The sequence below is a fragment of the Phasianus colchicus genome, chromosome 37, assembly GCF_987193195.1.
Source record: "Phasianus colchicus chromosome 37, bPhaCol1.hap1.1, whole genome shotgun sequence".
Lineage (NCBI taxonomy): Eukaryota > Metazoa > Chordata > Aves > Galliformes > Phasianidae > Phasianus > Phasianus colchicus.
In genome coordinates this window covers 1,748,872-1,761,859 of record NC_143472.1, presented here as the reverse complement: position 1 = coordinate 1,761,859, position 12,988 = coordinate 1,748,872, and the positions used below count along the sequence as shown (strand labels likewise).

The following is a 12,988-nucleotide window of genomic DNA, read 5'->3' as shown; positions in this document are numbered from 1 at the left end:
GAGGGGGGTGTGGGGGAAGGGAGAGCCGAGCGGGGCCGGAAAGAGCCGAGAGATTCCGGAAAGAGACGAGGTGGGCGGGGGGAGGAAGGGAGAACCCAGGAGGGCCGGAAAGAGCCGAGCGATTCCGGAAAGAGCCGAGGTGGGCGGGGGGAAGAAGAGAGGGCCGAGAGGGGCCGGAATAAGCCGAGTCATTCCGGAAACAACCGAGCGTGGACGCGTGGGGAGGGGAGAGCCCAGGGGGCCGGAATATGCCGAGCGATTCCGGAAAGAGCCGAGCGTGGGCTGGGGGAGAAAGGGGAAAGCCCAGGGGGGCCGGAAAGAGCCGAGTTGGAGCGGAAGGAGCCGAGCGATTCCGGAAAGAGCCGAGGTGGGCGGGGAGTGGGAGGGGAGAGCCGAGCAAGGCCGGAAAGGGCCGAGAGAGGCCGGAAGAAGCCGAGCGGGGGCGGCAGAAGACGAAAGGGACCGGAAAGAGCCGAGCGATTCCGGAAAGAGCCGAACGTCGGCGGGGGGAGGAGGGGAAGAGGGGAGAGCTGAGCAAGGCCGGAAAGGGCCGAGTAGAACCGGAAAGGGCCGAGAGAGGCCGGAAGAAGCCGAGTGGGGGCGGCAAAAGACGAAAGGGACCGGAAAGAGCCGAGCGGGGACGGAAAGGGCCGAGCGCTTCCGGAAGGAGCTGAGTGGGGGTGAAAGAAACGAAGACGGACCGGAAAGAGCCGAGAGGGAGGCGGGAGAAGCCGAGTGAGAACGGAAAGAGCCGAGCGGGGCCGAAGAAATCGAGCGTTTCCGGAAGCAGCCGAGCGGGACCGGAAGAGACCAAAGCGAGAACCGGAAGAGGCCTCAGCAGAGACCGGAAGCGGAAGTCCCCCGCGCAGCGAAACCAAGATGGCGGCCGCCTGCGATCACTGCGCGGCCGCCGGCGCTCCGTACACGTGTCCCCGCTGCAACCGCCGCCTCTGCTCCCTCGGCTGCTACCGCGGGCACGGGGCCTGCGCCGAGGCCTTCTACCGCGAGCAGGTGCTGCGGGAATTGAGCTCCAAAGCGACTCCGGAGCCGTCCGAGGTGGCCCGGCTGGGGGACGCCATGGGGAGGCTGCGGGACGGCGTGGGGGGGGGAGAGGAGCGCGGGTTGTGGGGGCGGCTGAGCGAGGAGCAAAAGGCCGAATTCCGGAGGATGCTGAAAAGCGGGGAGGCCGCCCGGCTGCTGCCGCCCTGGAGGCCGTGGTGGTGGGGGAGGAGGAGGCTGGTGGAGGAGATCGGGGGGGGGGAGGGCTGGGCGGACGGAAAGGGGGCGGGCGGGGCGGGGAGGGGGGCGAGCAGCCGGGGCACGGCGGCCACCAGAGGCACAGGCGGCAACAGGGGGGGTGGCGCGGCTGATAAGAGCGCGGCCAGGGTGGGCAAGGAGACGGGTGCCAGGCTGGGCAAAAAGGGCGCAGCCAGGGTGGCCACTGAGACCACAGCCGAAGTGGCCAATGAGAGGGCAACCAGGGTGGCCACTGAGACCACAGCCAAAGTGGCCAATGAGAGGACAACCAGGGTGGCCACTGAGACCACAGCCAAGGTGGCCAGCAAGAGAACGGCCTGCGTGGCCAATGAGAGGACAGCCAAGGTGGCCAATGAGAGGACAACCAGTGTAGCCAATGAGGGCACAGCCAATGTGACCAAAAAGGGCACAGCCAAGGTGGCCAACGAGAGGACGGCCTGTGTGGCCAACGAGAGCACAGCCAAGGTGGCCAATGAGAGGACAGCCAATGTGGCCAAAAAGGGCACAGCCAATGTGGCTAGCAAGAGGACAGTCAACATGGTCAACGTGGTCAGTGAGACTGAAGCCAATGTGGCCAATGAGAGGACAGCCAGTGTGGCCAACATGGCCAACAAGACTGAAGCCAGTGTGGCCAACATGGTCGGTGAGACTGAAGCCAACATGGCCAATGAGAGGACAGCCAGTGTGGCCAATGAGAGGATGGCCAATGTGGCCAATGAGACTGAAGCCAATGTGGCCAACGAGAGGACAGCCCATGTGGCCAACAAGAGCTCGGCCAAAATGGCTGAGAAGAGCGAAGCCATTGTGGCCAATAGGAGTGAGGCCATAAGGGAGGAGGAGGAAGGCAAGAAGATGGAATGCAGGGACACCGGTGACAGTGGGGTCAGTGGTGGCAGCGGGGTCAGCAGAGACATTGGGGTCACCGATGACAACGGGGTCACAAATGATGATGAGGACAGCGATGGCAGTGGGGTCAGTGGTGGCACTGGGGTCAACAATGGCTTTGGGGTCACTGATGACAATGGGGTCACCAATGATGACGAGGACAGCGCTGACGTTGGGGACAGTGGTGGCATTGGGGTCAGCAGTGACAATGGGGTCACCGATGAGAACGGGGTTGCCAATGATGATGAGGACAGCGATGACAGCGGTGTCACCAATGACAATGGGGTGACCAATGACAATGGGGTCGCCGATGATGATGACAGCGATGACAATGGGGTGACCAATGACAATGGGGTCACCAATAACAATGGAGTCACCAGTGATGATGAGGACAGCGATGACATTGGGGTCAGCAATGACAACGGGGTCACCGATGACAATGGGGTTGCCAATGATGACGAGGACAGCGATGACAATGGGATCACTGATGACAATGGGGTCAGTGGTGGCAATGGGGTCAGCAATGACAATGGGGTCACCAGTGATGATAAGGACAGCGATGACATTGGGGTCAGCAATGACAATGGGCTCAGTGGTGGCAATGGGGTCGCCGATGATGATGAGGACAGCGATGAGAATGGGGTCAGCAATGACAACGGGGTCACCGATGACAATGGGGTCACCAATGATGATGAGGACAGCGATGAGAATGGGGTGACCAATGACAACGGTGTCGCCGATGATGATGAGGACAGCGATGACAATGGTGTCAGCAATGACAACGGGGTCACCAATGACAATGGGGTCACCAGTGATGATGATGACAGCGATGACAATGGGGTCAGCAATGACAATAGTGTCACCGATGACGACGAGGACAGCGCTGATCCCGGTGACACCGACGGGCACAGCGCCGATGACGACGCTGGCATTCCAGGCCCGACGCCCCCCACCCCCACCTCTGTGCCCCCCCTCAGCTCCTTCCGTGCCCCAGCTCCGTCCCCGCTGCTGCGCTTCCAGCTTCCCAACGTTCTCTACGGTTACGCCTTCGCCCTCAGCCTGCACGTGGGGGACGATTCCTTCCTCCCCGACGTCGCCATGGCCGCCCTGGCCGTCTCAGCCGCTCTGCGTGGCCGTCAGCCCTTCTCCTCCACCGTGGAGGCTCTGCTGGATGCCCGGCGCTCGGCCGAAGCCGCCGGTTACCCGCGGTGTCCTTTGGGTGATGCCGGCACCGTTACGGCCGTGGCTGAGCTGATGAGGGGACGCAGCCGGCATCGACCCACTGAGGACGTGGAGACGGCGCTGCATCACTTAGAGGTGATGCTGGAGAGGGCGAGGAGGATGGAAAGGGGGGAGGAGAGGGAAAGGTTGGGCCGAGCGCGGAGGAAATGTGGCTTCCTGCTGGCTTGGAGTCGGGAGAGAGGAGCGGCTGCGCTGGGGGAGATGGCAGCTGAAACGGAGGAGCTGAGCGCCAGAATGGCAAAGGGGGGGAGGGGGATGTGGGGGGGGGAGAGGAAGCAGAGAGAGGGGAACCCATGGAGATGGGAAGCATAGAGAAGGGAATCAGAGAGGAAACCACAGAGATGGGAAGCATAGAGAGGGAAAACAGAGAGAGGGGAACCATGGAGATGGGAACCATGGAGAGGGGAAACAGCAGAACCAGAGAGATGGGAATCGTGGAGACGGGAACCATAGAGAGGGGAACTGGAGAGAGAGAGGAAAACATGGAGATGGGAACCATAGAAAGGGGAATCAAGTGAACCAGAGAGAGGGGAACCCATGGAGAGGGGAACCATAGAGAATGGAACCAGAGAGAGGGAAATCAGAGCAGAACCACGGAGATGGGAACCACGGAGATGGGAACCATGGAGATGGGAAACCATAGAAAGGGGAATCAGAGAGAGGGGAAACCATGGAGGCAGAAACCACAGAGAGTGGAACCATGGAGATGGGAACCATGGAGATGGGAGCCATAAGAAGGGGAATCACAGAGAGGGGAACCTGAGAGAGCAGAACCATGGAGATGGGAATCCATAGAGAGGGAAGCAGAGAGATGGGAACCATGGAGATGGGAACCGTGGAGATGGAAACCCGTGGAGAGTGGAACCATGGAAAGGGGAATCACAGAGATGAGAACCAGAGAGAGGGGAAACCATGGAGATGGGAACCATAGAAAGGGGAATCACAGAGAGGGGAACCTGAGAGAGCAGAACCATGGGGATGGGAATTCATAGGGGAACCAGAGAGAGGAGAACCATAGGGACAGAAAGCATGGAGATGGGAACCCAGAGAGAGGGGAACCATTGAGATGGGCACCATAGAAAGGGGAATCAGAGAGATGGGAACCAGAGAGAGGGGAGCCATAGGGACAGAAACCATGGAGATGGGAACCAATAGGGACTGGAACCATGGAGGTGGGATCCATGGAGATTGGAAATATAGGAGAACCAGAGAGAGGAACCCAGGGAGAGGGGAACCAGGGAGAGGGGAACCCTTGGAAATTGGAAGCATAGAGATGGGAACCATAGAAAAGTGGAATCAGAGAGAGCAGAACCATAGAGACAGAAAGCATGGAGATGGAAACCATAGAGTTGGGAACTCAGAGAGACAGGAATCATAGAGAAGGAAATCAGAGAGGAATCAGAGCAGAACCATAGAGACAGAAACCATGGAGATGGGAACCAGAGAGAGGGGAACCATTGAGATGGGAACCAGAGAGAAGGAACCATGGAGAGGGGAACCAGAGAGTTGGGAACTCAGACAGAAACCATAGAGAGGGGAATCAGCAGAACCATAGAGACAGACAGCATGGAGAGGGGAACCATGGAGATGGGAACCATAGAAATCAGAACCAGAGAGATGGGAACTCAGAACCATAGAGAGGAGAATCAGAAAGCAGAACCATTGAGCCAGAAAGCATGGAGATGGGAACCCAGAGAGAAGGGAACCATAGAGAGGGGAACCAAAGAGAGGGGAACCAGAGAGGAATCAGAAGAAAGCATGGAGATGGGAACCAGAGAGTTGGGAACCAGAGAGTTGGGAACTCAGAGAGACAGGAACCGTAGATAGGGGAATCAGGGGAATCAGAGAGCAGAAAGCATGGAGATGGGAACCCATGGAGAGGGGAACCATTGAGATGGGAACCATGGAGAGGGGAACCAGAGAGTTGGGAACTCAGAGAGACAGGAACCATAGAGAGGGGAATCAGAGAGGAATCCGTGAGCAGAAAGTATGGAGATGGGAACCATAGAGAGGGGAACCATTGAGATGGGGACCATAGAAATCAGAACCATAGAAATCAGAACCAGAGAGATGGGAACTCAGAACCATAGAGAGGAGAATCAGAAAGCAGAACCATTGAGCCAGAAAGCATGGAGATGGGAACCCAGAGAGAGAGGAACCATTGAGATGGGAACCCAGGGAGAGGGGAACCATTGAGATGGGAACCAAAGAGAGGGGAACCATTGAGATGGGGAACCATTGAGATGGGAAACAATTGAGATGGGAACCAAAGAGAGGGGAACCATTGAGATGGGAAGCAGAGAGAGGGGAAGCAGAGTGAAGGACGAGAGAAGGGCTTCAGAGGACGTGGGGATCGAGAGGTAATTTACAGAAGCAAACGTGTGGAGTTGTCAGAAGAATGGGGACTGCAGGCGCAATCAGACCAGGAGGGGGTGGAGAACATAAGGAGTTTGGGAGCAGCCTGAGGACGTCAGCAGGGAGGTGAGGAGGCGTCCTGAAGGGCAGAAGATCACAGCGAGGAAGACTCCGATTCTTCATCCCACCGCCACCCGGAGGGGAGCCCCCCCAACCTCTGACTGCTCAGACATTGGGGGGGGGGGGTCTGCATGCTAATGAAACCTAATGAACGTGCATCCGAATCCCTGGGAATTCCTGTGGCTGGTGTGTGCAGCACGTTTCTTGCGGGGTGCAGGGCTGGGGGAGCTGCTGTCCTTGGAGCCCGCTAATGGAGCATACAGCACACGGGCTGCGTTCAGGATGTGGGCTTTGATTTCTGCATGCCCCCACCAAAAGCCACGCCCACATCCGACCCCCTGGCCACGCCCACGTAACCTCAGGCCACGCCCACAAATCTGCGACGCGTAGCCGCAGGCCACGCCCCCTAAAAAGACACGCCCACTTAAAAGACCGAGCCCTGACCACGCCCCCTACGAAAAGCCACGCCCACTTAAAAGACCAAGCCCTGACTACGCCCACTACAAAAAGCCACGCCCACTTAAAAGACCGAGCCCTGACCACGCCCCCTACAAAAAGCCACACTTACTTAAAACCCGCCCAAGCCCTGACCACGCCCCCCACAAAAGCCACGCCCACTTAAAAAGACCGAGCCCTGACCACGCCCCCTACAAAAAGCCACGCCCACTTAAAAAGACCGAGCCCTGACCACGCCCCTTACAAAACCCTCGCCCACTTAAAAGACCAAGCCCTGACCACGCCCCCTACAAAAAAGCCACGCCCACTTAAAAGACCGAGCCCTGACCACGCCCCCTACAAAAAGCCACGCCCAGAACAAAACCCTTGACCACGCCCACATCACGCAAAGCCACGCCCCCCACAAAGCCCAGCCCACATAACTTCAGGCCACGCCCACTACCTATCCCGGACCACGCCCACCTGTCATCAGGCCACGCCCACCACAAAAAAAAAGCCACACTTGCAACCAATCACCACGCCCACATAATCTCCGCTCACGCCCCCTACAAAAAGCCACGCCCACATATCGCCAGGCCACGCCCCCGAAGAGCTCCTCCCACAACCAACCCCCGATGGCCGCATCTCAGGCCACGCCCACAACCCAAAGTCCCGCCCACACAACCCCAGGCCACGCCCGGAACCGAAAGCCACGCCCACAGCTACACGCTGGCCACGCCCCCCCCCGAAACCTCAGGCCAAGCCCGTAAAGCCCCGCTCACCAACCACAGGCCACGCCCACCGGCCACCCACGTGACTCCCGGCAGCACACCTCACTTAAGCCCCGCCCATAACAAGCTCAGGCCACGCCCCCTCCCACTTAAGCCCCGCCCACCACTGGGGTCATGGGGCTCTCCGGGTTATGGGGTCATTTGGGGTCATTTTTTTGGGGCAATTTGGGGTCATTCCGGGTCAGTTTGGGGTCTGGATGAGCTCGGCAGAATAAGGGTCGTTTTGGGGTCTTTTTTGGGGTCGTTCTGGGTTATTTTTGGGGGTGTGGATGAGCTCAGCAGAATTGGGGTCATTTTGGGGTCTTCTGGGTTCATTTTGGGTCATTCCAGGTCATTTTTGGGGTGTGGATGAACTCAGCAGAATTCTGGGGTCCTTTTGGGTCTTTTAGTTTTTTTTTTTGGGGGGGTGGAGGTCATTTTGGGGGTCTGGATGGGCTCAGCAAAATCGGGATTATTTGGGTCATTTGGGGTCATTTGGGGGCATTTTGGGGTCACTTTGGGGTCATTCCAGGTCAGTTTGGGGTCTGGATGAGCCCAGCAGAATTGGGGTCATTTTGGGATTATTTTTGGTTATTTTGGGGTCATTTGGGGATCTTGATGAGCTCAGCAGAACTGGGGTCATTTTGGGGTCAATTTGGGGTTTTTTGGGGTCATTTCGGGGTCATTTTGGGGTCATTTTGGGGGTGTGGATGAGCTCGGCAGAATTGGGGTCATTTTGGGGTTTTTTGGGGGTCATTTTTGAGGACATTTGGGGGTCTGGATGAGCCTCAGCAGAATTGGGGTCTTCTGGGGGTTATTTTTGGTTATTTTGGGGTCATTTTGGGGGTCCTGATGAGCTCAGCAGAATTGGGGTCATTTTGGGTCTTTTGGGGTCATTTTGGGGACATTTTGGGGTCAATTTGGGGGCATTTTGGGGTCACTTTGGGGTCATTCCAGGTCAGCATGGGGGTCTGGATGAGCCCAGCAGAATTGGGGTCATTTTGGGGTCAATTTGGGGTTTTTTGGGGTCATTTCGGGGTCATTTTGAGGTCATTCCAGGTCAGTTTGGGGTCCGGATGAGCTCAGCAGAATTGGGGTCATTTTGGGGTCATTTTGGGGACATTTTTGGGTCATTTTGGGGTCTTTTGGGGGTCATTTTGGGGGTGTGGATGAGCTCAGCAGAATTGGGGTCATTTGGGGTCAATTTGGGGTTATTTTGGGGTCATTTGGGGGCATTTTGGGGTCACTTTGGGGTCATTCCAGGTCAGTTTGGGGTCTGGATGAGCTCAGCAGAATTTGGGTCGTTTTTGGGGTCAATTTGAGGTTATTTTGGGGTCATTTTTTTTGGGGGGGTCATGTTGGGGTCATTTTGGGGTCACTTTGGGGTCATTCCAGGTCAGTTTGGGGTCTGGATGAGCTCAGCAGAATTTGGGTCGTTTTTGGGGTCAATTTGAGGTTATTTTGGGGTCATTTTTTTGGGGGGGGTCATGTTGGGGTTATTTTGGGGTCACTTTGGTATCTTGATGAGCTCAGCAGAATTGGGGTCATTTTGGGGTCATTTTGGGGTCATTTCGGGGTCATTTTGGGGTCTTTTGGGGGTAATTTTGGGGGTGTGGATGAGCTCGGTAGAATTGGGGTCATTTTGGGGTTATTTTTGGTTATTTTGGGGTCATTTGGGGATCTTGATGAGCTCAGCAGAATTGGGGTCATTTGGGGTCAATTTGGGGTTTTTTGGGGTCATTTCGGGGTCATTTTGGGGTCATTCCAGGTCAGTTTGGGGTCCGGATGAGCTCAGCAGAATTCAAGTCATTTTGGGGTCATTTTGGGGACATTTTGGGGTCTTTTGGGGTCATTTGGGGATCTTGATGAGCTCGGCAGAATTGGGGTCATTTTGGGGTCAATTGGGGTCATTTTTGGGTCATTTGGGGGCATTTTGGGGTCACTTTGGGGTCATTCCAGGTCAGCTTGGGGGTGTGGATGAGCTCAGCAGAATTCGAGTCATTTTGGGGACATTTTTGGGTCATTTTGGGGTCATTTTGGGGACATTTTGGGGTCTTTTGGGGGTCATTTTGGGGGTGTGGATGAGCTCGGCAGAATTGGGGTCATTTTGGGGTTATTTTTGGTTATTTTGGGGTCATTTGGGGATCTTGATGAGCTCAGCAGAATTGGGGTCATTTTGGGGTTTTTTGGGGGTCATTTTTGAGGACATTTTAGGGTCTGGCTGAGCTCAGCAGAATTGGGGTCATTTTGGGGTCATTTTGGGGTCATTTTTGGGTTATTTTGGGATTATTTTGGGGGTGTGGATGAGCTCAGCAGAATTCGAGTCATTTTGGGGTCATTTTTGGGTCATTTTGGGGTTATTTTTGGTTATTTTGGGGTCATTTGGGGATCTTGATGAGCTCGGCAGAACTGGGGTCATTTTGGGGTCAATTTGGGTTTTTTTGGGGTCGTTTTGGGGTCATTTTTGGGTCATTTTTGGGTCATTTTGGGGTCTTTTGGGGGTCATTTTGGGGGTGTGGATGAGCTGAGCAGAACTGGGGTCATTTGGGGTCAATTTGGGGTTTTTTGGGGTCGTTTTGGGGTCATTTGGGGGTCATTCCCCCTCCCCCCCCCCCCCATGAGACGACCCCTCACAGCGCTGTCCCCAATCCCAAATTTATTGTCCCCATTTTGGGGGCGGCTCCTTTGTGGGGCGGCGTCACTTGGTGATGGTGTTCCTGTAAGGGGGGGGAGGGGCTCAGCGCCTCCCAGTGCTCCCAGTTCAACCCAGTAACCCCAACCAGTGCTCCCAGTTCAACCCACTGACCCCCCCCCACTCCATCCCAGTGCCCCCCCACTATTCCCAGTTCATCCCAGTGCTCCCAGTTTAACCCAGTGACCCCCCCACTCCATCCCAGTTCCCCCCCCAGTATTCCCAGTTCTTCCCAGTGCTCCCAGTTTAACCCAGTAACCCCAGCCAGTGCTCCCAGTTTAACCCAGTGACCCCCCCACTCCATCCCAGTCCCCCCCCAGTATTCCCAGTTCATCCCAGTGCTCCCAGTTTAACCCAGTGACCCCCCCACTCCATCCCAGTTCCCCCCCCAGTATTCCCAATTCATCCCAGTGCTCCCAGTTCAACCCAGTAACCCCAACCAGTGCTCCCAGTTCAACCCAGTAACCCCCCCACTCCATCCCAGTCCCCCCCCAGTATTCCCAATTCATCCCAGTGCTCCCAGTTTAACCCAGTGACCCCCCCACTCCATCCCAGTGCCCCCCCACTATTCCCAGTTCATCCCAGTGCTCCCAGTTTAACCCAGTAACCCCCCCAGGACACCCAGTTCTCCCCCAAGTCCATCCCAGTTCCTCCCAGTTTAACCCAGTAACCCCCCCAGTGCTCCCAGTTTAACCCAGTAACCCCCCCACACCATCCCAGTGCCCCCCCACTATTCCCAGTTCATCCCAGTGCTCCCAGTTTAACCCAGTAACCCCAACCAGTGCTCCCAGTTCAACCCAGTGACCCCCCCACTCCATCCCAGTTCCCCCCCCAGTATTCCCAATTCATCCCAGTGCTCCCAGTTCAACCCAGTAACCCCAACCAGTGCTCCCAGTTCAACCCAGTGACCCCCCCACTCCATCCCAGTCCCCCCCCAGTATTCCCAGTTCATCCCAGTGCTCCCAGTTTAACCCAGTAACCCCCCCAGGACACCCAGTTCTCCCCCAAGTCCATCCCAGTTCCTCCCAGTTTAACCCAGTAACCCCCCCAGTGCTCCCAGTTTAACCCAGTAACCCCCCCACACCATCCCAGTGCCCCCCCACTATTCCCAGTTCATCCCACTATTCCCAGTTTAACCCCCCCCACTCCATCCCAGTGTCTCCCAGTGCTCCCAGTTTAACCCAGTAACACCCCCAGTGCTCCCAGTTCAACCCAGTGACCCCCCCACTCCATCCCAGTGCCCCCCACTATTCCCAGTTCATCCCAGTGCTCCCAGTTTAACCCAGTAACCCCCCCAGGACACCCAGTTCTCCCCCAAGTCCATCCCAGTTCCTCCCAGTTTAACCCAGTAACCCCCCCAGTGCTCCCAGTTTAACCCAGTAACCCCCCCACTCCATCCCAGTCCCCCCCCAGTATTCCCAGTTCATCCCAGTGCTCCCAGTTTAACCCAGTAACCCCCCCAGGACACCCAATTCTCCCCCAAGTCCATCCCAGTTCCTCCCAGTTTAACCCAGTAACCCCCCCAGTGCTCCCAGTTTAACCCAGTAACCCCCCCACTCCATCCCAGTCCCCCCCCAGTATTCCCAATTCATCCCAGTGCTCCCAGTTCAACCCAGTAACCCCAACCAGTGCTCCCAGTTTAACCCAGTGACCCCCCCACTCCATCCCAGTCCCCCCCCAGTATTCCCAATTCATCCCAGTGCTCCCAGTTTAACCCAGTGACCCCCCCACTCCATCCCAGTGCCCCCCCACTATTCCCAGTTCATCCCAGTGCTCCCAGTTTAACCCAGTAACCCCCCCAGGACACCCAGTTCTCCCCCAAGTCCATCGCAGTTCCTCCCAGTTTAACCCAGTAACCCCCCCAGTGCTCCCAGTTTAACCCAGTAACCCCCCCACTCCATCCCAGTCCCCCCCCAGTATTCCCAATTCATCCCAGTGCTCCCAGTTCAACCCAGTAACCCCAACCAGTGCTCCCAGTTCAACCCAGTGACCCCCCCACTCCATCCCAGTCCCCCCCCAGTATTCCCAGTTCTTCCCAGTGCTCCCAGTTTAACCCAGTGACCCCCCCCCAGGACACCCAATTCTCCCCCAAGTCCATCCCAGTTCCTCCCAGTTTAACCCAGTGACCCCCCCACACCATCCCAGTGCCCCCCCACTATTCCCAGTTCATCCCACTATTCCCAGTTTAACCCCCCCCACTCCATCCCAGTGTCTCCCAGTGCTCCCAGTTTAACCCAGTAACACCCCCAGTGCTCCCAGTTTAACCCAGTAACCCCCCCACACCATCCCAGTGCCCCCCCACTATTCCCAGTTCATCCCAGTGCTCCCAGTTCAACCCAGTAACCCCAACCAGTGCTCCCAGTTTAACCCAGTGACCCCCCCACTCCATCCCAGTTCCCCCCCCAGTATTCCCAATTCATCCCAGTGCTCCCAGTTCAACCCAGTAACCCCAACCAGTGCTCCCAGTTTAACCCAGTGACCCCCCCACTCCATCCCAGTCCCCCCCCAGTATTCCCAATTCATCCCAGTGCTCCCAGTTCAACCCAGTAACCCCCCCACTCCATCCCAGTCCCCCCCCAGTATTCCCAGTTCTTCCCAGTGCTCCCAGTTTAACCCAGTGACCCCCCCCCAGGACACCCAATTCTCCCCCAAGTCCATCCCAGTTCCTCCCAGTTTAACCCAGTAACCCCCCAGTATTCCCAGTTCATCCCAGTGCTCCCATTTTAACCCCCCACTCCATCCCAGTGTCTCCCAATGCTCCCAGTTTAACCCAGTGACCCCCCCACTCCATCCCAGTGCCCCCCCAGTATTCCGAGTTCATCCCAGTCCATCCCAGTTTAACCCAGTGACCCCCCCACTCCATCCCAGTGCCCCCGCCAATGCTCCCAGTCCCTCCCAGTGCTCCCCAGTTCATCCCAGTCCCATCCCAGTCCCCCCTAATGCTCCCTGCTCCCCCACCCCCCTCCCAGTCCATCCCAGTTCAATCCCAGTCCTTCCAATTCCTCCCCCCAGTCCCCCCCAGTCCCCACCAGTCCATCCCAGTCCCTCCCAGTGCCCCCCAGTCCCTCCCAGTCCTCTCTAACACTCCTCCCAGTCCCTCCCAGTCCCCCACCAGTCCCTCCCAGTTCCCCCCCAGCCCCCCTAACGCTCCTCCCAGTGCCCCCCAGTCCATCCCAGTCCCTCCCAGTCCCTCCCAGTTCCCCCCCAGCCCCCCTAACGCTCCCCCCAGTGC

At 57.2% G+C, this 12,988-nt stretch overlaps 2 protein-coding genes across 2 annotated transcripts in view; one reads left to right on the top strand and one right to left on the bottom strand.

Moving 5' to 3' along the window:
* Positions 1-58: 58 nt before the first annotated feature.
* ZNHIT2 (zinc finger HIT-type containing 2) lies at positions 59-7,083 on the top strand. Its single transcript, XM_090129583.1, has one exon. It carries the CDS (start codon positions 880-882, stop codon positions 3,694-3,696), a length of 2,817 nt encoding a protein of 938 aa, XP_089985709.1. The 5' UTR covers positions 59-879; the 3' UTR covers positions 3,697-7,083.
* Positions 7,084-9,705: 2,622 nt separating this feature from the next.
* SART1 (spliceosome associated factor 1, recruiter of U4/U6.U5 tri-snRNP) overlaps positions 9,706-12,988 on the bottom strand; it is a 51,131-nt gene continuing 47,848 nt past the window's right edge. The window contains exon 20 of the mRNA XM_090129562.1: positions 9,706-9,781. Coding sequence (XP_089985688.1) covers positions 9,763-9,781 — 19 coding nt within the window. The 3' untranslated portion in view covers positions 9,706-9,762. The remainder of the gene's footprint in view (positions 9,782-12,988) is intronic.